General features: G+C 44.7%; 1 protein-coding gene across 1 annotated transcript; it reads right to left on the minus strand.

Moving 5' to 3' along the window:
* Positions 1-13,283: 13,283 nt before the first annotated feature.
* Positions 13,284-14,562, minus strand: adrb1 (adrenoceptor beta 1). Its single transcript, XM_036544086.1, has one exon. The coding sequence runs from the start codon at positions 14,472-14,474 to the stop codon at positions 13,284-13,286; it is 1,191 nt and encodes a 396-aa protein (XP_036399979.1). The 5' UTR covers positions 14,475-14,562.
* Between the last annotated feature and the right edge of the window lie 7,883 nt (positions 14,563-22,445).

Here is a 22,445-nt window from a genome sequence, read left to right on the forward strand (position 1 = left end):
TCCCCCCTGAGCCCCGAGCCCTGTCCCCCCGAGCCCTGAGCACTGTCCCCCCACAGCCTTCTCTTCCTCCTCTCCCTCTCCCTCTCTCTTCCTCACCTGCAGTGTAGCTCCATCTGTTCCCAAAGGAACAGAGTGAAGGCGTGAAGCTAGTTTCGTATCTCTCCTCCTCCCTGTGTTTGTTTTTTCTCTTAAATCAAAAGTAGCCAAATTCACAGAACGTACCTTTACCCCCGCCCCCCATCCGTTAAATCACTGTTGTTATTATGCCAACATCCTGCACCTCCTGTCTGAAATGGACCTAAAGGTGAAATGAAGGGACTTTCCCCAGTGGGCTGCTGCCCTCAGTAGTGAGTAGATACAGTGTGATGTAGTGTTGTGATGTCAGAGACGCAGCTTCCTGTCCAGAATCTCGGGCTCGGCACAGCCTGGCTTCCACACGCCCCTTTTCCCTTGTGTCTGTGCCAATATTGAATGTATTTCGTCCTTGGTAATGCGATGCACTCTCTGCATTGTAACTTGAAAAGAAAGAATCTGCTCTGGCTCTACTCAGAATATTTCCATTTTCGCAAAGATACTCTGCATGGGTGATTTTTCCACACTGCGGTTATACTGCAAAATCCAAGCCAAAAACATCCACTGTGTTTCCAGTATTAACACTGTACAGCTCTATTCTGTAAGATATATAAAGATAGACACATTTACATCCACAAAACAAAATGTTGGAACAGTTTTCCTAGGGCCTGATGGGGTTTTTTTCTGTGATTGTGACTAAGTGAAAATATTATTCTACATTTTTGCTTAAAGCGATGGTGTGAAGAGGCCTTTCTCCTGTCTGTACACTGTAGCGAGCTGCTTGTCCTGTCCTTTTATTTGCACCTCCTGTCTGCTGCTTTTCCCTCTCACTCCTGCTTTGTTTGGCCCTGTTCCGTCGTGCTGTTGTTGGCATGGCGACGTTGAAAAGGGATGGGTGTGTAATTTGTTGGGTTCACATGAGAGTGTGGTGAAGGAACGCTGTAAATATCGAGGGCAAAAGTGCAATTCCTATTGGCGTGCAGCCGCTGTTCCTGCCCTCAGAGAGGGTCTGACCGGAAATGCACACACACCTGCCGAAGAGGTCTGAATGCTGGCGTACAGGTGTGCCGCTCACCCGTGGTGAGCGCTCAGAAGCAGCCGGCTGACGTAGAATGAGCTGTGACCTGCGTTTTCGTATCCGAGGCACAGAGCAATGAAGGACTCTCTGGATATCAGGTTTTTGCTGCCCCTCACACCAGCGACTGTGTCAGTCATACCTGGATATCGGCGTCAGTGTTGTTATTAATCATACCTGTACATCAACAGCTGTGTTGACTTTACATGAACGTCAGTGCTGGCGTCAGTCACACCTGTACAACAACATTGATATCAATATTTGTCACACCTGTATGCAGAGAGCATTGTTAGGATTCAGCGTTGCTCAGATGTTCCAGCCTCGTTTCAGCAACATCTTTTTTTAAGCAGGTTAATGCCGTGTACTGAGAGATGAGGAGATGCACTGAGAATATTTTCATTGTTTTCTTTAGAGGGGAAATGAATATCAGATTGCCGTACCTTTCCAAACCACCCCCCCCCCCAAAAAAAAAAATGAAGAAGATGCATCATTTACTTCTATACGTGATCAGATTGCTGGAAATATCTCTGCCTTCGTACAGTAAATTTGCACTATGCACTGTGTAATTCCGATAAGTGTGAAAATGTGAAAAAGTGTGCTTAAAAGTCTGTTGAGGCCCATCTTTAGGGCACAATAGTGTGTTCCTGGAGCAAAGAAGCAGAAGAGGGGGAGTCTTTAAGAGCTTTTAGAGCTTTCTGAAACCCCTCTAGCAGTAGCGAGGGAACGGTGGACATAAGGCTGAAATGAAGAAATTAACACCCCTGATCACCGAGGCCTCTCTGCTGTGAGGTGCACCTTACCTGCCGACCGTGGAGTCACGCTCAGCTCAAATGCTGAGAAACACACTGCCTGCCTCTGCTCTCAGATGTGCAGCTTTTCGGATGGCTGCTCCTCTTTAAGATAAACCACGTTAGTTATGTCTTTTAGATCAGAGGACCTTCGTTATCTGGGGGTGGCTCAGTGAGACGCGATTCGGGCCACGGGAGGCCTTCCCTGGTGATTTTGGGGTGCCAGAGGCAGAGTCGCGTTTGTGAAGGACTGTATGTGGCGTGTGGAAGTTGTACTGCTGACGGTGAGTGTGAGGCGTTGCGTCCTGTGGCCAGTGGCTCGCTGCTTTGCTGCGTCGTGGGGCAGGCCGCCGTGCGTGGTGTTGTTCACAGCCGTTATTTTTCCCCCGAAGAAACAGAGGTGCTTGACCATGGTCAGTGTAACCCAAGTCCAGTGCACGCGTCCTGACAATGTTGTGGGAACGTTGTGGCAACGTTACTGTGCTGGCACTGCGTTTCCCTGGCGATACAAGATCAACTGGCACCTCACTCCCTGAAGACAGATTTCTAATATGAAGTCAAAAAGGCGGCTGGTGGATCTCACTACATTTTCCAGCACAGTCAGGAGTATGAAGACTGTGTCTTTTATCATAATTGCTCAAACAGGGCTTATTTTCTTCTGTCATTTTTATTTGTTTTTTTGTTGTTTTTTGGATCCATCAATATGTTCAGTTCAATTAAATGTCAAACTGTGATTATAAATTTGTAGATAAAGCATTCTGTACAATGTTCAAATGTTTTTAAAATATGATTCTGTATTCTTTCTGTATATATGGCAGTTACAGGGAATAAAACATACATCTAAAACTGGCTTTATTCTCTGCCATTTGCTCTTTGCCCCCTAACAAAGGGTGCTGAGTGTTGGGATCACCCAGAGGACTGGGTCACACTCTTACACACTCTGTGTGCCATTTTTGTCACATGGCCTTTCACTGTGAGGAGGCAGAAGTCTGTCAGGGAAGCTTGGTGTCGTATCTCAGATTCAAGTGGGATTCACTCCCAGGTTTTTTTTAAGCAGTTTACACTCATAAAACTGGTGGATTGCATTTGACCCCTGATCCCTGACACCTGACCCAGCAATCCTGTACAGCCTCTGCATCTGCATCACAGGTATTAACAAAAACTTTGCTTTTTTCAGGTGTAGGCATTACGTCATGTACAGGATGTACAGGACATACAGGTATGAGACACACAGGTAATAGTCAGACTTAGGTGAGGGGCAGGGCATTATACCATCTGGGGCACTTATGCAGGAATAGGCATTCATACATGTACATACATCTACATTTATTCATTTAACAGACACTCTTATCTAGAGTGCACTGGATAAGTGCTTTATCTAAGAACAGCAGGGTTAGGCATGCAGCTGTGTATATACTGCATTGTGAGTGCAAAATTTATACTATAGCACCGTTGTTCTCTTGCAGATTTGAAATGGGCAGACCCACTGTTCTGTACATCACCTGGGTGGGCTGGCAGCAGACACAGTATAAGACGAGTCCATCCATTGATTTATATATTGATGGGTTTGGACAGAGGGTTACTACAGCTGGGGGCACTGCCGCTGTACCCTTGGGCAAGGTACTTAACCCACAATTACCTCAGTAAATATCCAGCTGTATAAATGGATAACGTTTAAAAAAATACTCTAACCAATGTAAGTCACTCTGGATAAGAGCATCTCCTAAAATGCCAATAATGTAATGCAAAATGTAATGTAACTCTGGGGAGAGAGGAGAGCTTCAATGAGATCTGCTCTGTTTCGTAACAGGACAGCTGTAATATTGCAGGCATGCAGGGAACACCATAACAAACACTGTCCTGTTTACTGTACCATTCTCTCCTGCACCCCCATGGTGCCCGCACCCTGGCCCTCTGACTCCCCCCACTCTGTGGCCCAAAGGGCACGTCAAGGGGATCGCCTCTCTCACGCGACAACCCAGCACACAGCCCTCTCCTTTCACACGGAGCGCTGGCGAATAATTCAACCGGGATATTTTTAATGAGACACCTTACACACTATCAGCCATAGCATTTCCATAGAGTGAACTGAGAAATGTTTAGGTATGCTAGAAGGAGGCAGATTTTTCTTTACACAAATACTTCATATAGTGAAGCTAGACGTGACACTGATGAATCCTTTCTAAGGAGAATGGTTTCTTAGTACATCCACTGTGAATACTATGAAAATAAATAGACAAATTATAGTAATTTGCCATTTATGTATTTGTCAATATATATGGGTAAAATGCCCAAATGTAATTTCTGATCAGTTCTTAAATTGGTATAGTGTAAAGTTTTGTCAAATACTGAAATCAAGGGCTGGGTTTTACTTTAGTCACGTTAACGAAATACTGAAGTGATGACATTGAATTTCAAGGGCATGGTCTTGGAATAAAGCAAATAATGTACAAAACGCTGCCCTAAGACCGCACAGGTTGGTGTTTTCGTTTATCTTCTCCACATGAGTGCAGAATTCAGTTCAGAGCTTTTTAGTGTCTACCTCATGTGAGGATCTGTCTGCCAGACAGCCAATCGCCGACATGCATTTCCACACACCCTCAACACGAGAGCGACCGGCGTAAACAGTAAGCAGTTGTGATCTGTCCAGTCTTTCGTTGGCTGCTGTTGAGAATAAAAGGCATGCCATCATTTTCCAAAAAGTATTTTTCATGGCGGATGACACTAAAATTATTATGACGGAATTTCTTTGTTTTTAAGATCGACCAATGATCAGCAATACAAAAGCGATACCAACAATGCATCCTCTTCAGTCTGATTGTTTACATTTACATTTATTTATTTAGCAGACGCTTTTATCCAAAGCGACTTACAAAAGTGCATACAGTAAGTACTGTTTGTCAGATTGTTGCTGAAACTGTAGAAAACTGTATTACACTAGCTCTCTTTATACGAACATTTTCAAAGCAGGAATGTTTGAAAAAATGATAATAGCCTCATCACATGGTCTATATAATGTTCGGGTCAAACACAGAGAAGCCTGCTCTTCCCCAAACAACACGGTCACAACGCTCATGTACAGTCACGTATCATGTCGTCGTTGGATCCCCCTCCCTGTCGCGATTGTCATTCCTGCGTGTTTTGGGGACAGAAATGTGATGGGGTGGTGCTCTCATTATTCCCCATTGACTGCAGCCCGTCCTGGTCTCGCCAAGTGACAGAGGCAATTTCCTTAACCTGCAGCGTCTGCATTCAATACAGACTAATGAAACACTGTTGACAGGAGCTAAATACAAGGTCGGGAAGAAACTAGCAACTGACCAGCGACTACCAGGTGCCAACGAGCTGAGAATTTTGTTCTAATAGCATGCAAACCCCTTAATTTTCAAAATATACTACAAGTAGTATTTTTATTTCAGCTGGACTGATATCAGAGCATCTGTTTTTTAAAGGCATACGGGAGTACAAATGTTGCCTGAACACAGCACTGATACGAAACACTTAAGGTAATTTTAGGGACAAGAAAAGAAGGTTGATGTCGATCACGTGGTAAATACTGTCCTGTATGGCAAGTGCACGGGTAAACACCACTCCTCAAACAAAAACTGCGTTTCACAGTGTTTGGTGCGGTCACACCTTGGTGTTGACCAAATCATACTATGTTATGTGCATATAGGACACGTCGAACGATAAAAATATCCGTTCGAAGGAGTTCATGTGGTAGTACAGTGATTTTCCCGATCAGTTTTCATTATAAACGCCCCCAAGTGTGTTTAGGCGTATTTACAAAGCGGCATTTTATGTATAGATATGCTGACAGCTTCAAATATTGAAACGTGGAAACAGTCCAAATTGGCGCTCCTAGTGACGCACGCCAGCGCGTGTGGAGGGATATCAGCTCCAGATAGACTTCTCTGCCTGAAGGAAGCCTACACAGCTAAAGAGCTGCACGGCAGATTTTGGCATCCTTTGATCAGTTTCAGTCCGATGCACATTAGCCACCGAAGGCTGCTAATAGTGTGTATATACAGTGCACATGACTCAATGAAACAATGAAGTCTTCCAGACCCGTGATTTCAAACACCAGCCTTTAGTTTATGTATTGCGATAAAGAACTGGCCCGCGAAAATCACAGAACGTTGCAGGGTCTGCAGCGGCCTCTTGTTGCCCAACGTGTTTTAGGCGGTGCATTTCCTGAACATGCAGGCAGCGCTATTAATAGTCATATTTACACAAGTGTCTGAGTGTGTTGTCAGAAATACAGACCGCTTCTCACAACAAACACGCTCAAGTTTACACGATCTTAAGAATGCAATGTTTGGAAACAAAATTCTCCAACATTCATCGGGATTGAAATCACTGTAAAATGGGTTCGGGTTACAAACACTTAAAACGCAGAAGTACCAGCATCGTTTCAGCCTGATGTTCCTCTCGCCACAGGCCTGGCTTCATTTGGATCAGAAATCGAACCACCTCTCTACTGTTTAACAAAATCGTTTTAAATCAGGGTTATATAAGATTACGTGGTCTAATATGACGTGATTCACGACAGTTAATGCAGTTTCACGAATGCAATTTATTAACATGATTTATTGACTAACATGATTGCATAAGCTCTAAGGATTTATTTAGCGTGATCGTGTTTAATTCCATACTCCATCCTGTTTCGACCCAAAGTCTACTGACGTTAAAACTACACATGAAAAGCGTGCAGAGAAACTGCATATATGTTCTGTATTTTACCACAAAGCGGTAACGTACACGGTGGTCAGCGTTAATCACGGCTGCTTTCTAACCTTTGAGGACCGGAGAAAACCAGCATAACTGCGCCTAGCCCCGGTGTCGGAGCGCTGCCGGTTTAATCATGTGCTCACACCTCGAGTGTTGCGTAAAAGCTCGGCCTATTTTCGGCGATGTCTGATAACGGCGCAGAGCCGATATTACCTTCCAGCGGAGACCGCATGACAGCGGCGGGATAACAATAGCGCTGCCTGTCTCGCCCCTGTTTACTCATTAGCATGACTCAAAGTAAATTCTTATTCTGAATTATCAGTGAGCATGTCTCTCCAGCGCTCTGATCGGGGCATTGCCACAGGGATGGTCTTATGATCGCTGAGAGGCAGCGTTGTAAACCTATGTAAGCTGTTCTGGTAGGTCTGACATAGGCTGTGGCTGATCCCAGAGTTTTGTAGCGTGGAACAGTCGCAGGGAGTTGCAGGCTTCACCCATGGTGCATCTTTAAGGACCAGGTGCCACACAAGGTAAGGGCAGACACTGGAGACACAAGGCCGGATACAACAGTGGCCGGCATCCAGTAGCAGCACCATGCTGTATTTGCAAGCACCCGCTGAGTTAAGCGGGCAAATGCCTGCCCCTGAGGCGACTCCTGTGTTCAGCATCATTGTAAGTGTGGCACAGAAAACACAAACTCCACCACAGGAAGGAGCAGTAGGAAAAGAACAAACAGGCTGCTGTCAGCGTGTACCATTAATGCATTAGATGTGCAGAGTGTGTTTGCAGGGTAGGGCATTACGCCACTTCATAAAGACCTGCGAGAATTTTGCTTGGGTCCCAAACACTCTATTTAGGCATGGCAAGAGGAGGCCTGAAAGTAGTGATGGCCAATGAGCTGGAAATATGAGAGCAGCCAAAGCCAATGAGCTGCAAACATGAGGCAGACAGCGTGATCCTGAAGATGTGTTTGACTGCTGCGTGCTTTTAAGAAACTGATTTAGATAAAAAATCTCCCTGATTGTATTGGTAGCAGCATTATGTTTGAGTACCATCATTTTAGTTAAAATGAAGAGGAAAAATTAGGGATGGTTACAAATTAAAACCAAACCACTTTTTCCTTTATAATAATCCAGTTAATTTAATGTCACACAATCCCTCTGGTGTAATTATAATGACTGAATGTGCAAAGTACACAGAAGCACTGTAATGACACAGCATTAAACAAAGTGAAGTCAAAGGAAATAGCTGCTGCCGGGTGATTGTCATTGAAATGGGAGGAATTGCTAATCATGCAAAAGGTTTCAGGACTACTTTAAAGTGACTTTAGTGGGGAAAAAAGTGATTTTACTGTTAAAGTTATGTTTCTGGCTTCTGAAGCACCTGAGCATGGGGGGGCAGTGTGGTACTGTCTCCCTTTCTCCACAAGCACAACCTCCTGGATCCCCACCAGTCTGGGTTCAGACCCGGGCACTCAACTGAAACAGGGGTGACAGAGGCCCTCCACACAGCTAGAGCCTCCGACCTGTCCTCGGTCCTAATTCTTCTCTACACTGCGTTTGATACAGTCAATCACCAGCTGCTCATCGCCAGGCTCTCGGAGATTGGCATCTCTGGGACCGCCCTTTCTTGGTTCAGGTCCTACCTGACTGGTAGATCTTCTCAGGTCTACTGGAAAGGCTCCACCTTGACACCCACTCCTCTCACGACAGGTGTCTCCCAGGGCTCTGTATTGGGACCCCTCCTCTTCTCCATCTACACCAACTCACTTGGTTCAGTCATTAACTCACATGGTTTCTCCTATCACTGCTATGCTGATGACACTCAGCTAATCTTCTCTTTTCCTCCCTCCACCCTCCAGGTCAATGAAAAGATCTCTGCCTGCCTGGCCGACATTTCCAGATGGATGGCCTCCAACCACCTCAAGCTTAACCTGGACACGACTGATCTGCTGTTCATCCCAGCCAAGCCCTCTCCTCGACGACACCACAGTAACTTTCTCCACTTCTGTGAAGAGTCTGGGTGTCACCCTCGACAACACGTTGGACTTCACCGACTACATCTCACAGACAACACGCTCCTGTCAATTCCTCCTCTTCAACATCAGGAGGATTCGCCCTTTTTTGACCACCTACTCCACCTAGCTGCTTGTCCAGGCCACCGTGCTCTCCCGCTTGGACTACTGCAACGCCCTCCTTGCAGGCCTCCCAGCCTGCACCATTCAGTCACTACAGCTCATCCAAAATGCAGCTGCTAGGCTGATCTACAATCTCCCAAAGTTCTCCTGCATCACCCCCTTACTGAGATCCCTCCACTGGCTCCTGATCGCAGCCAGGATCCTCTTCAAAACCTTGACTCTCACCTTTTCTGCTGCAAAAAAGACTGCCCCGACCTACCTCCAGGACCTCATCCAACCTTACACACCCGCTCAACAACTTCGCTCTGCCACATCCGGACGCCTTGCTCCTCCCACCATCAGAACAAAAGGCTCCTCAAAACGTTGCTTTTCTGTCATCACCCCCCAATGGTGGAATGAACTCCCCACCCCCCTGAGAATAACCCCTTCAATCCAACACTTCAGACGTGGGCTGATGACACACCTCTTCAGACTCTACCTGGACTGACACCCTTGCCATTTCGACCTTTTAGATCTAAGATTCTTGGCTTGTCCTTGTAGTTCTATCTCTTACCTTGTATTTGTAGCACGTTTTTTGCCTAGGCAGTATAGCGGTACTTTATTGTCCCAGTGATTGTATTTGTTATATGTACCCTTAGATCAGATTAGTTCTGTCTCGCTACACTGACCTTTGTATGACCTGTACACATCTTGCCCTTGTGCTTGTGCCTGTTTGCCCACTATATGCACTTTTGTACGTCGCTTTGGATAAAAGCGTCTGCTAAATGAATAAATGTAAATGGCGCAGCAGTAAGGAGCAGGGCACGTCGCCAAAAGTTTGCTGGTTCATTTCCTCGCTGGGGCACTGCTGTTGTACCCTGGGGCAAGGTACCTAACCCACAACTGCCACACTAAACAGCCAGCTGCATAAATGGATAAAGTTGTAAGCTATGTAAATTGTTCTGGATAATAGTGTCTGCTAAATGACAGTAATGTAATGTAATGTAATGTGAGAGAGGCCCGGTTGGGCCCGGTTAGAGTACGTGTCTCACTGTCAGCACACTGACACTCTCTCTGCCTCTGAAAAACAAGGCTCTTTATCTGGCCAGGGAAGCTGATGTGCTGATGGTATCCGCTGGAGTGACATCAAATACATACAGCGGGATGGAAAGTCTCCAGGGACAAAAAGCGCACGGTGTCCAGACATCTGATGGCTCTGTTTTTAGCCTCTCTGACCCCTCTCTGACCCCTGCTCTCATTGTCTCCTTCTAAAAATACCCTGCAGCAGCAGCTTCTGTTTGGAGAGGTTACAGGGCCTGGTCATCAGCAACGCAGCGGGTCTTTTTCAGTGCAGTGGCTGTGGAGAGCTGCCACTGACACCACCCGCTCAGTGCAATGTTTACAGCAGGGATGGTGGTCAGCGCCCTCCAGGACTGACCTGGGATCTGTGTTGCCTCTTTGCCACCAAAGGGCAGGGGTCACGATTAAGCATGGGCTGTCTGGTTTGTTTTACAGCATGGACTGGGAAATCAAGACAGATGCCAAGCTGTACTTTTAAACAAACAGTTATTCAGAATTCCTCTGTGGTGCTGCCAGAGGAGTTACTCTGTAAATCTTATTTTTGCAATTCTGTCTTTAATCTGGATAAACATGTCCAAGTGAGATAGGATCTCACACTTCATTTGATTTTTGTGTCTTTGGGGGGATTCTGAGCTAGAAGCAGTGCACAGCCTGTGAAATGAGCTGACCCCGTGACCTTTCGACAAAACAGGCCGAATAATGCACCCGCACTTTTAGGAACGGTTCTCCGACTTCCCATCTAAGAGATCCCGGGCAGAGGTCAACCCGAGGCACAGCAGAAACATTCTAATAACTCTCCTGAGGAAACGAGCCATCGCGGTGCGACTGGACACCGCTGTAATCTCTAATATATAAACACTTCATGCGCGCCTTAGCGCGCTGAGAGCTGAGTCGTTTGGGCTGCTTAGCGTTTTGCTGCTGTTCTTAAATTGAGGAGTAATAAACACTGTTAGTGTGAGTGAGTTTACTGCCGCTCTCCTTCCACCATTCTCGGTATTCCACACTGCATGCAGCCAGCACTTTTGTTCTCCATAGCTCTGGGCGTCACCCTGCATCTGCCAAATAGGAAAACAGATAAAAAGATGTCGTCGAGAGTAGGCTATGTTGTTGTTGTTTTCAGACTCGGTTCTGTAGCATGTAGCCTATTAATGCGGATAATTATGTTTACGCGAGGCTTATACACTAACACGGAAAACTGTATTCCATTCAGCTTTTGGGCTCATTTAAATTTGCAGTAGCCCCCCTGTGAGATTAGTATTATATGAATGCAAAATGCAAATGTATTTTAATTCATTCCCATTTAATCTGCTGAATAAGACGCAGCTGTGGACTCACATAGGAAATTGGCCAAGAAGCTACTTAAAACGTTATTTACATGAGCTTACAGGTGTTTGTCATAGAAATACGTCTGAAAACCATTGGAGAAACAGATGTAGCCTATGGCTTTCTGTTTGAATTTCCTGAAACAGAATCCTTTTTCGAGTAAATATTTCACACTACAAGATTTATTTTAAAATGAGAATGCATTGAATTCGTTTTCTTAAATATTTTGTTCATTGTAAGATATGTTTTCAGATGTAGTACCCAATTTTCTACGACAAGCAATATCTGGTTTGTTGAAACGCCTTATTCCAAGGCTTTTATCCTCATGAATATATGAAAATAAAAAGAAGTGCAGTGTAAAATAAGGGCAGTTGGAAAACGTGTTTCTAAGAAAGCGTGGCAGGTAATGCTGCTTTTGCGTTTTTCTTTTCAAATACACATTGAATGCTTATAATGCAACTGTTTTATATGCACCAGCATCGAAAAAAATCACTATATAAGACATTCTAACCAACACAAACAAAGGCATTAAAAGACCCCTCGTGCAATGCTACAGTATGTAAATGATGTTGTCACATTTTGCAACGAACCAAGTGTTCCCTGACATGAGTATAAAGTCCCGAAAAACTAAAGGTAAATGACGTTACGATTTGATGACAATATTTTGCTTCACAGAGACGTAAGTACGTGCAAATGTGGTTTGTGGCAAAGCCGCTGTTTTGTCGAAAATAACGTTATTACTGTATTATCCCGACAATAGGACTCAACTGCGCGTGCTGTTTAGGTCTAATCATTGTAAAATACAACCCACGAGATTAACGCACACATTCCCAAGATAAACACAGGATACCACAGTACTCAAAAAACAGACGAACATAAATGTGCTTTACGAAACGAGTTACTTTTACTGTGTTCACAATTCAGTCTGTCAGGACACTGTATTGCACATTGAGCAGCTGGACATCTGTCGGATAATACTTTATGTGAGTAATTGTACACACAGACAAAGTCTCGAGTGGAATACGAAGAGAGATGGAGAGAGAGGTGGAGAGTTCACATACAGTGCATTGTCAGTAAATCATACACCAGTCTATTTCAAACTTCATAATCACAGAAGGAGCAAGAACGTAGCGTCGTTTTCGTCCTTTGCACAAAAATGAAAACATACAGAAAAAAGGAAAGGTCACCGTGCGTTTCTCTATTGAATAAGCCAACCAGTACATACATATAAAAAGATTCACATCGCTAATAAATAATCTATCCCTTCCAGCGATTGTCATAATATCTGAACCCAGTAGTTATTTTTCAAACGCGGCTACGCAAGAGTTGCCATTCACTTTCCCTCTAGTTCATATCCAAAACAGAGAAGTTTCACCTTGACGTTGTCTGGAACGATGTTATAAATATCAAATGGATATCTCATAGTGCCAGTTTATTTAATAATATCCTGCTTGTTTCACGTTACTTACGTGAGACATTACTTAGATTCGCTAGGTTGCTCCCTCTGTACCAAGTGCCAAATAAATATTGTAGCCTAAAGTTTAGCAAAAACATGTTTAATATAAACAATTTCTATCTGTGCAATTTGCACGTTAGGCAGCTATGAGGTCAAACATTCATTATCGAAACAAATAATAAAGTGACTTCATAAAATTCACAATTTTTCATTGCATTGGCTCTGAGCACTTGTCTGATTATAGTGTTCTCAGAGAACTCCTTCCATTCCGCCTCTTACCCAAACACGGGGTCCGCACGAGGTTTGCGTCCCTCTGCCCCAACCGGGAATGATCCGCTAAAATGTCTGTAACTAAGCTGCTACGGCTGCTTGTGAATTTACTGATGTGAAATATATGACTGATACGATTTTCTTTTTCACACAGTTCTGAGTTAGAAATGTTGGTTATTTGACTATAAAGCATTAACTACGCCTAATCGAAACTGTGATAATATACTACAGAATCTCTAGAGTATCTAAGCAATGGCTACAGTTGTGCATTGCCCTGAATGGGATTCTTTCCTGAACGGTAAATATATATCGTTGTTTTCGTTTTTACAAAGAAGCCCAAGTCTGCTTCCACCTCCAGGTATCTGCCGTTTGCTACAGCTGCGACTCGGTAGGGGTCCGTTTTCCGCTCCTGTCCAGGCTGCAGTCGCTACTTTCCAGCCCGTTGCAGTCCGACCAGGTTCCGATCATACTGAGATCCAGGGAGTTGATGAATCCACCGGAGCAGCGCGACAGGTCGCAGGAGCTGACGTGCAGCCTTCGGTCCGCCTGTCGCGGGCAGCAGAGCAGTCTTTTGAAAGCTTTTCTGAAGTCGGGGCTTCTGCAGTAAATGATAGGGTTGAAAGCCGAATTGACGTAACCTAACCAGTTGAAGAAGACGAAGAGGTCCCTGTCCACCACCTCTGCGCTGAACACTCGCACAACGTTGACGATGAAAAAGGGTAACCAGCACAAGGTAAACGTGCCCATAATGATCCCCAGCGTTTTAAGTGCCTTCTGCTCTCTCATGGCCAGAATCTTGGACGGTCTTTTTCTGTTTGGCTTTCCGTTTGGGACGCCCTGGCCGCTGTGAAACCGTCCCTCGCACTTATCAATCTTCCTCAGCTGTTTTTTCGCTTCCCGGTACACTCTTGCGTACACGAATATCATAACCACCAATGGAATGTAAAAGGATATAATAGAGGAGGTTATGGCATAAGCCTGGTTGGTGACAAAGTCACAGCATTCGGGATTGTCATAGCAAGAGGTCTCTTTGTCATCCCTCGACCAGTGCATCAAGATTGGGAGAAAGGAGACCAGCGTCGAGATAGCCCACACTACGCACACTATTAGCTTCGCCCTGGCTTTAGTGAGCAAACTTTGGTAACGGAAAGGAGAGGTGATGGCGATGTATCTGTCGATGGCAATCACGCAGAGCGTCTCGATGCTGGCAGTAACGCACAGGACGTCCACCGAAATCCAAAATTCACAGAAGAATGACCCGTACAGCCAGGTGTCTCTGATCACTAACACCGCGCCAAACGGCACCACCAAGACGCCCATGATCAGGTCAGCGCACGCAAGGGAGATGATGAAGACGTTAGTGAGCGTCTGCAGCCTCTGGTTCTTGGCTACAGCAGCGATCACCAGTATATTCCCAACCACGATGACCAGAACTATCATTCCCATCAGCATCCCCATGCCTACCATCCACTGCTCGGAGATGCCGGCTCCCGGCGAGCTGAGATCCACAGCTCCGTGCCGCGATTCATTACTGTAATCGACAGACGGTGAACCGTCTCCCATTGTGAGCGAAACTCTGCGGAAAGAGTCGAGCTCATGAATGCGATTCCCGCGACTTCCCCTCCGACTCGGCTGCGTGCGGGCGCCTCCAGTCAGCGCCTCCTGCCAGTTTGCTCCTAGTGTCACTCTGCTGGCGGAGCAGCCAAGACACCAACTCCAGCAGTGACATCATCGGGGTTCGCGACCAATGGAACGGCTCCCGTCAGTTACTCGTCCGTCATCAACTCCTGCGCTTCAGAACGCTGCAAGAAAAACAGTACCTGTGTTTTTCTTTCTCATCAGGGACCGCGACCTGCATTGCGTTATTACGCATCGTGGGAATGCACACGGGATTCGGTTTTGTGAGGAAGGAAAAGTCGTAGAATTGTATTTCACATCAATACATTCCCAGAGCCCAATGGTCATGTCTACTGCAGTGTCCTAATACCCGTTTCTGCTTCAAGCGCATGAATATGTGACGTTTGAGATAGAAGTTTAACTTAAATGAACATGAACTGATTGAACCTGAAGCCGTTTAATTTTTGTTTGAATTTATTTACGGTGCTGTCAGATATTAGATATACTTAAGAAATATTAGAAATATTGTTTCTGCTGTCAAAAGTAACGAAAGACCAAGACTGTGGCGTAATCCTTTTCATTGTTCTGTCAGCACCTTTAAAACCTCTTTATAATTATAGATTTTAAGACAATATTTCCACGCAATGGTTACAAAAAATAAGAACATTTTCTCTGGAAACCATGCCATTATGCTTTCAGAATGAAAATCCGGGGCAGTAAAGTCAAAAACAAAGGGAGAAAGAAAAAGTTTACATTAAGTAACTTTTTGTATTTAGAACCCAGGTATCTTGTTTTTATTTTACCCCGAGTCGGGTGGCCTGCCTTGTGGCGACACTGGGACAGATTGGATTTCGTTCCTTTGAGGCCTCCTCATTGATTTTAGCGCTTTGCAGATGTGTATGTTTACCTCACTTCTGGATGCTTTTGTTTCACTTTGATATCAATCTGTCAGGTATAGTTCAACGGTATTGGGATGCGCTTCGGCATCACGCGGACAGAAAGGTCTTGGCTCAGGAACAAATACTCTTTGAGAACCCAATAGCGCTGCTGAAACGATTTCTTTCCACTAATTTAAACATCTCTGAAGTTGTCCTGTACCTGTTCCAAGCGAACCGTCTTCTTTCTCTATTTCACCAAAAAGAATAGCTACATCATAAGTCCCTTTTTCTGCACTCCAATATCCTCACAACTTCAAAGCGATCGATGTCGAATGCAAAAGATACGGGCTTGCATGCGTGGCTGAATTACAAAGTGCAAATCAAAAGAATTCCATTTCCGGCGAGCAAGTTAGGGCAGCACTGATGATTTGAAAGTCAGGGCAAGAACTGCAGTAATCTCTCGCAGATTCTGAGAATTGAGCCAGAATGTTTTCTAGTTTGTAAAAGTAATCAGGTAAAAACTATTTTTCAAACCTAGTTTGAAAAGTAATGGCAAGGTCGACCTGGCGAACCTAAGGTCGAACCTAATTATACGCAACTCATAATATACTTGAATGTAGTCTCCATCTAGAGTGGAAATTGTACATTTCCATGCCACCCTAGACCAACTAAGCCGCTAACACAGGGTTTACTCTTCCTGTAAGACGAAACTAGTCCCAGAGAAAACCGTACCTCCCTGTGTAGGAAGCCCTGCGGGTAGATAAGATCATGATTACATCTTCACAAAATACTAACGTGAAGTGACTAGAGAGATATTGCTGCGGTGGAGAATGGCATCCCTCCCCACATTCCCGCAGCGCAGTAAGTGTTTTGTGTGAAACTGGCCTGCTTTTCACCCCTCTCTCTCTGTCTCCAGGCGCTTTATGACCGGCTGTGCATCACTGCAAGAAGCTGCCCTTGTCTCAGGCAGGGGTGAGCAGTGACTTGTGTTGCGGTCTAGAGTGTGGCCCCGCGGGGGCCTAAAAGTGTGCTCTTAAGGAAAACGCCCCCAGAGTGTCAAAATACGCGCGAAACGGCAGCTCTGACATTTAATTTTTAATGAAAATGTAATTTAATTTGCAGTTGGTTCGGTGACGGTTATTCGCTATATTGCTTATTCTGGCCCTTCTTCACATCCTGATTTCACTCCTACCCCCTGTGGGAGCAGGACAGCCCAAAACTTAGGCACATAAGTGATTCATATTTCCTTTGCTGCTTCCATATCAGTGAAGCACACATTGACAGCATAGAAAAGGGACACCAAAGGCAGTCACAGTGTAATGCCCACCAACACCCAGATAAAGCCCCCCGGAGATGCCATTGGAACGCTTCCCTTACGTTGTAGCGATGTTACTTCAGCGTTCCGATTCTTGATTATTTTGCAGTGGAGCCAATCTGATAAGCCCACATGCGATCATCGAATCGGGAGGGGAAAAAAACACATGCTTCCATTGGCTTCATTTTAGACAAAAACAGCCAGACTGGGAAGCAATTTCAGTGAGCTCAAAGGGCAGTCGTCTTGGGAGGTTGTCTGAAACTTGGAGTGCGCCAGAAATATTTACGACCGCAGTTCCAAGAGTATCGTTTGTCTGTATGTTTTTCAACAGGAGAAAATAGGAGTTTGTTGATCTCAGCGTGGCGGTTTCCCACATGGCGCTAAGTACAGCTCGGCTGATATGAAGTGGGGGGAGCACGTTGCAAGAAGCTGTAGATTCTTTGGCATCAGTCTCGAAGGAACCCCCCTTCCCCCTTGCCACCTTTAAAGGAAAATATCGACCCGTCCCAGGGCAGGTCTGTACATTGTGATATCATAGGCGTGTTCCTATACCCAGATCGGGTGCAAATGGGCCAGCTGTGTGACAGGAATGAAGCCAGACTGTGTGGTCTTGCTCCAGAGAGAAGGCCGCTATGTAAAACCAGTTTGTGGTCATCTGTATTACCTGTGCTGGGGAGAGATCTGTGACCTGAGGCTCATCCTATGGAGGGGAGCAACACCGTGGGTCAGACTCCTCACGGTTTAATGTGACTGTACAATCATAGCAGGACAGAAAAATCTTCCTGCAGGTGTTAGGAAATTTTCTGGTGACTGCTGAACCAAACCAAACTCTATTTTTGAAGGGAAAATTTATGACTTGAACATACTTATCATGGTTAGGACAAATGTTGATGGAATACACACAGTCACATTAATATGGTATTCTTGTATCCATGCTGAGTCTGTCCATACTGGTGAAAAGCAAGAGGAAAATGTTTTGTAAATGTAAAATGTAAATGTTTTCTATTCTAAAATCTGTTCCATGTCTCCACTCATTTATAAATTACCCAGGGCCGTCTGAAAATCACAAGCCCTCTGTTTTTTGATTAGCTCTGTCTTTTCTGTTTGTGAAAATGAATCACACCTCTCAGAGCTCCTATAAATAAGAGAATAAATGATGGGGTTTCTGCAGACTGGGCTAAATCACGCCTTTATCAGAAAAACACAGACTGTTCCAGATGGATTCCTTTACGCAGTGGCCACACACAATAAGAATCTGAATTCTGCAGACACCATATGTTTACCAAGAAATCCTTTAAACTCTGTTCTGATTCTGGAATTCTCCTTCAAATATGAATGTGTGTGCATATGCCTATTTAACGTGTGTGTATGTAAGTTAGTGAGCGAGCAAGCATGCGTGTGAGGGTGTGTGTTTGTGTGTGCAAGAGTGACAGTATTTATTAAGTGAAGGTATTTGGATAAAAGCAAGTGAGTGACAGTGTGTGCTTGTGTGTGCATGTGCGTGCGTGTGTGTGTGTGTGTGTGTGTGTGTGTGTGTGTGTGCATGCACATGTGTGAGTGAGTAAGTGAGTGACAATGTGTGCCTGCCTGTGTCTTCATTTTACATAATGTTATTATCTTCTGCACTCCCCTCCCGGAGCTTCACACTTGCCAGTGATACTGTGTAAAAAGAAGATACTCATCCAGGGTCAGGACTTGGGGCAGAGACTATATTCACAATGACTCATACTCCCGACCTACCAGTCCAGCTGTGTCACTCTCATACATCAACACAGTAGGAGGAGCTCTCTCTCTCTACCAATCAGGAGACAGTAACCAATATTTTTTTGGTCATGACGTTGCAAGTGAAGAAGATTTCTCATTGGCTCTGCCATGATGGGATATTTACAGGGGAGGATTGGTAACCAGCATTTACTGGTCCATTTTAAAATAAGACTTTCATTTATGCAGAATGAATTTTTTATGTGAATTTAATGTATTTCCAACTCAATATATTACAAAATGATTAAAGACAAACCCCTTACACCCTACCTCTTCAGAATATTTGGGTGATTGCAACCCTGTACTCACTATTCAAAATAATTAAAAAATAAAATAAATGAACAAAGCTCCACTATGATATCCCTAGGATTTATGGAAAATTGCTTTTCAGATATGCTTCTCTCCCTGTCAGGGGCTTGGCAAGCTTGCAGGACGTGTGGACCAAATGGCAGCTGAACTCCAGGCTCAACCTCCAGCAACAAGAGAGAATCAGGATGAGAAGCCACAGGACCGATTAAAGCTTAATCAATCCGCCTGCATGTTCGCCAAGAACCTGCCTCTATAATGGCATTTTATTTTTTAATTGTCCCATTCATAATTCAAAAACAGTGCATTGATGGATTTGAAATAAATATACTGCAAATGGACCAATACATATCCATGCCTAATACTACTGAACTAATGCACTGTACACTGAGACCCTGTTTTGCATTCTTCCTCTGGGAACAGTGCAAAGCCCAGTCCAGTGCTGCCAACTTAATGGCTTTGTTAGTGGACGTAGGGAAATGTAGAGGCCAAATGGCATTTAGTACACATAGAAGTCGCCAAGTTACCGAAAAAGCCCAAACATTCAGGTCATAATGGTCCTCATTCTAGAGTGGTAACCCTGTAGGAGTGAGAAACACTGAGAATATACAATTCTCTCAACTCCCAGCTCCACTGCCACCAACATCTATCAACAAAAAGCTACTTTTGGAAAAAAGTCTAGCCACTTTTTGCTCTTGAGAGTTGGCAGTACTGGTAGCACCCCCTGAGCTAGTCCTCAGATTGTTCCAGTGACGACACAGACACGGTGGTCTTGTGTCTGGATATTTAGGCAACCAAAAGGGTCGCACTCAGGTATAATCGCAGAACTGCAGCATTCCCATTTACAAGCGTGCGCAGGATTAACGCTGCCGGCTCGCGCATCGCGCGGACGCTTTGCGCTGATTGCGGCTGGCGGTGAGCGCCGGAGTCGCGGCCGGTTAATGGCGCTGTCATGCGGAGAGCCCAGCCCACGGACACAGGTGTCACGGCAGCGGGACGACAGACAGGACAGAAAACGCGCCTCCCATACCGACCGAGAATCTCCCGACTTTAATTACAAATCCCCCTCGCTGTCAGAATCATCCCGCAAACTTTCAACAGCTTTTCCTCAGTTGCAACATTAGCCTGACATAAACGCGAAAACCCCATAACTGGGGAGTTATTCTTTTCCTTTTCAAAGCCAAACTGAAACTACCGATCCCTTATAAGCAAAGGCAAAGGTGAACAGTGATATTAAAACAGATTGTGAAGTATTGAAGTAAATGAGACATTGTAAAGCACATGATTTCAGAGAACTGCTTCAATGCCCAGTGCTGCTTCTGTTAATCGCTGTTTTATGCATATTAAAAAATCCAAAAACACTCTCTGTAATCTTCTGACCTTGTCCCCTGAATCCTGTAGGCCTGACTGCCCCTCAATTGCAGGATTTCACCACCTCACTTTACCTCAAAGCCAGCATCAGCCCACATCAACAGACCAAACACTGTGATATGCACTTGCTCCAGCCACTGTACTTGTCTTAAATGTGTTTTTTTTTCACTGCAGGCAGAGTAGATACAATTAACTCGCCCACAGACAGGAACTCATTTTGAAAATCATCAGTGATTCAATAAATGAGAGAATCTCTGAGGGTCATCACCTTTACCACCTTTACCAAAACTCCCTCGGGTTCTGCCCAGTCCGAAACTTTACTGCCAATCCACATCTTTAACCTGGTAAAACACAATGTTCCTGTTACATTGGGGATGAGTAAATCATACACATTCACATGTAATGAATTCAGTAAAATTTGCAACAGCTTCAGATGTAAATGTGTTCACATGCACATACTCACAAATTAATCAAAACATATCAGGGAATCAACTCAACACTGAATAATGAGTTTGATATGATTTTGGCCTGATCATCAATATATTCCATGTACAATGGCTTTCTGATAAAATACCTTCAATTATTAGTCCATTCAGATCAGACTTTAAACATGAGAGGAACACATCAGGCTGAATGGCAGAAGTGTCTGCAGCAGTGGTGCTCAGAAACACACCTGCGAGACATGCCCTACAGTAGCCTGATAGCAGTTACCTCTCAATGGGCAATTTTAGCCTAACATACATCTTTTTGCCTACAGTATGTTAGGACATTAATCTTTAACTTTTTGCGAATGAAATGGCCACAAACAGACACACACACGTGTGTCCACAAAAAATGCATAATAATTAAAACTGTACTAAAATTTGTTCATTTTACCCAGGTGGAGCGGTATCACTTAGTCATCAGCAGCTTATTGCCTGTCATGCTCTGATTAGGAAGAGGTCATGCCTGCCAATTAATACCATTGGAGGCTAGTGATTTGGAGAGATGTGGAAAAGGTTGCAGGATAAAGATGCCTCTCCAACCCCAGCGCTGACAGCAAATGGTCTGAGGTCCACTGAGAGAGTGCGCTTCCGGCGAGAAGCTCAGCAAGAAGCCTTCATTACCCTATACTCTAAAATTCAGCCTTAATGGAAAATTACACAAACGATCCAAGGCAACGGAGCAGATCAGATGATGTGGGTACGAGGACTGGGGCCTTAAGCTGATCATACCTCCTGCACCAGGTGAACCTCCCGTCTGTCGGAATTTCTGTTTATGGCCTCCATACATGAGAGCAGCTGTAAAAGCACTCGTATGACTAAGGTTTTGAAATCAACTCACGAACAACTCTCTGAAATACAAAGCTTTCATATCTTTTGTACGCTCTCACAAACTCATAATGTAGCAGCCTACCAGTGAAACATCTTTTTTTGGTTTGTGTTACAAATTTGAAAAACTGTTGCTAGTTAGGACTGTTCTTAAATGACTTTATTAAAAAGGGGCCGTTTGTCCTGATAGCTGGCCTCTTGCTAAGCTGATTGCCAACACGACTTGCTGTGAGCGTTGATTTCTGTGAGCTGATTAAGACATACATTTCCAGTGCCGTGGCAAAAGGCAGACGGTAATTATGGGTAATTTAAGGGCAGCATGTTACACAAGAATGAAGCCAGGGGAATGGCCACAGTGACTGCATGTGCTCGTCATGTGAACATTCATTTCGGAGGCCAGATGGAGGGAAGCATTATGAACACATTCCTGCATCACTTTCAGCATGAATTTTAGCGTGTTAGAGTACCCTGCCAGCACGCAAGGGTACACCTCCCCTTTAACCTCAGATGATCCTGTGCTAGAAGTTTCAGAGAGGGGGGAGGAGAGTGTGTGTGTGTGTGTGTGTGTGAGAGAGTGGGAGAGGAGACATGAGTTTGAGTATGTGTGAGCATATGTGCACGCAAGTGTGAAAGCATATGTGTGTGTTACATTGAAAACTGCAACGAGAGTGGGCGCAAGAGAAAGAATGAGTATGCGTGTGAGTGAGAATAATTGTGTGAGAGAATGTGAGTTGTGTGTCAGATTATGAGTGTATGTGTGTGTGTGTGTGTGTGTGTGTATCATCTGCATGCTCCCTCATAACTGTATGGCCCGAGCTCAGTGTCTGCCCATACAAAAGGCATGATCACAACACACACCTTACTCTGCTTTTCACACATGCAACACACACGGACACACATGGGACACGGCCGCTGAAATAAAAAGCTTTTATTAATGCGCTGCGTTTTAAAAAACACAGCCTTTGAGAGACGGGGG

Source organism: Megalops cyprinoides, chromosome 1 (genome assembly GCF_013368585.1).
Source record: "Megalops cyprinoides isolate fMegCyp1 chromosome 1, fMegCyp1.pri, whole genome shotgun sequence".
Classification (NCBI taxonomy): Eukaryota; Metazoa; Chordata; class Actinopteri; order Elopiformes; family Megalopidae; genus Megalops; species Megalops cyprinoides.

Coding starts and splice junctions, on each gene's coding strand:
- adrb1 (XM_036544086.1), bottom strand. CDS start 14,474: ATGGGAGACGGTTCACCGTCTGTCGATTACAGTAATGAATCGCGGCAC.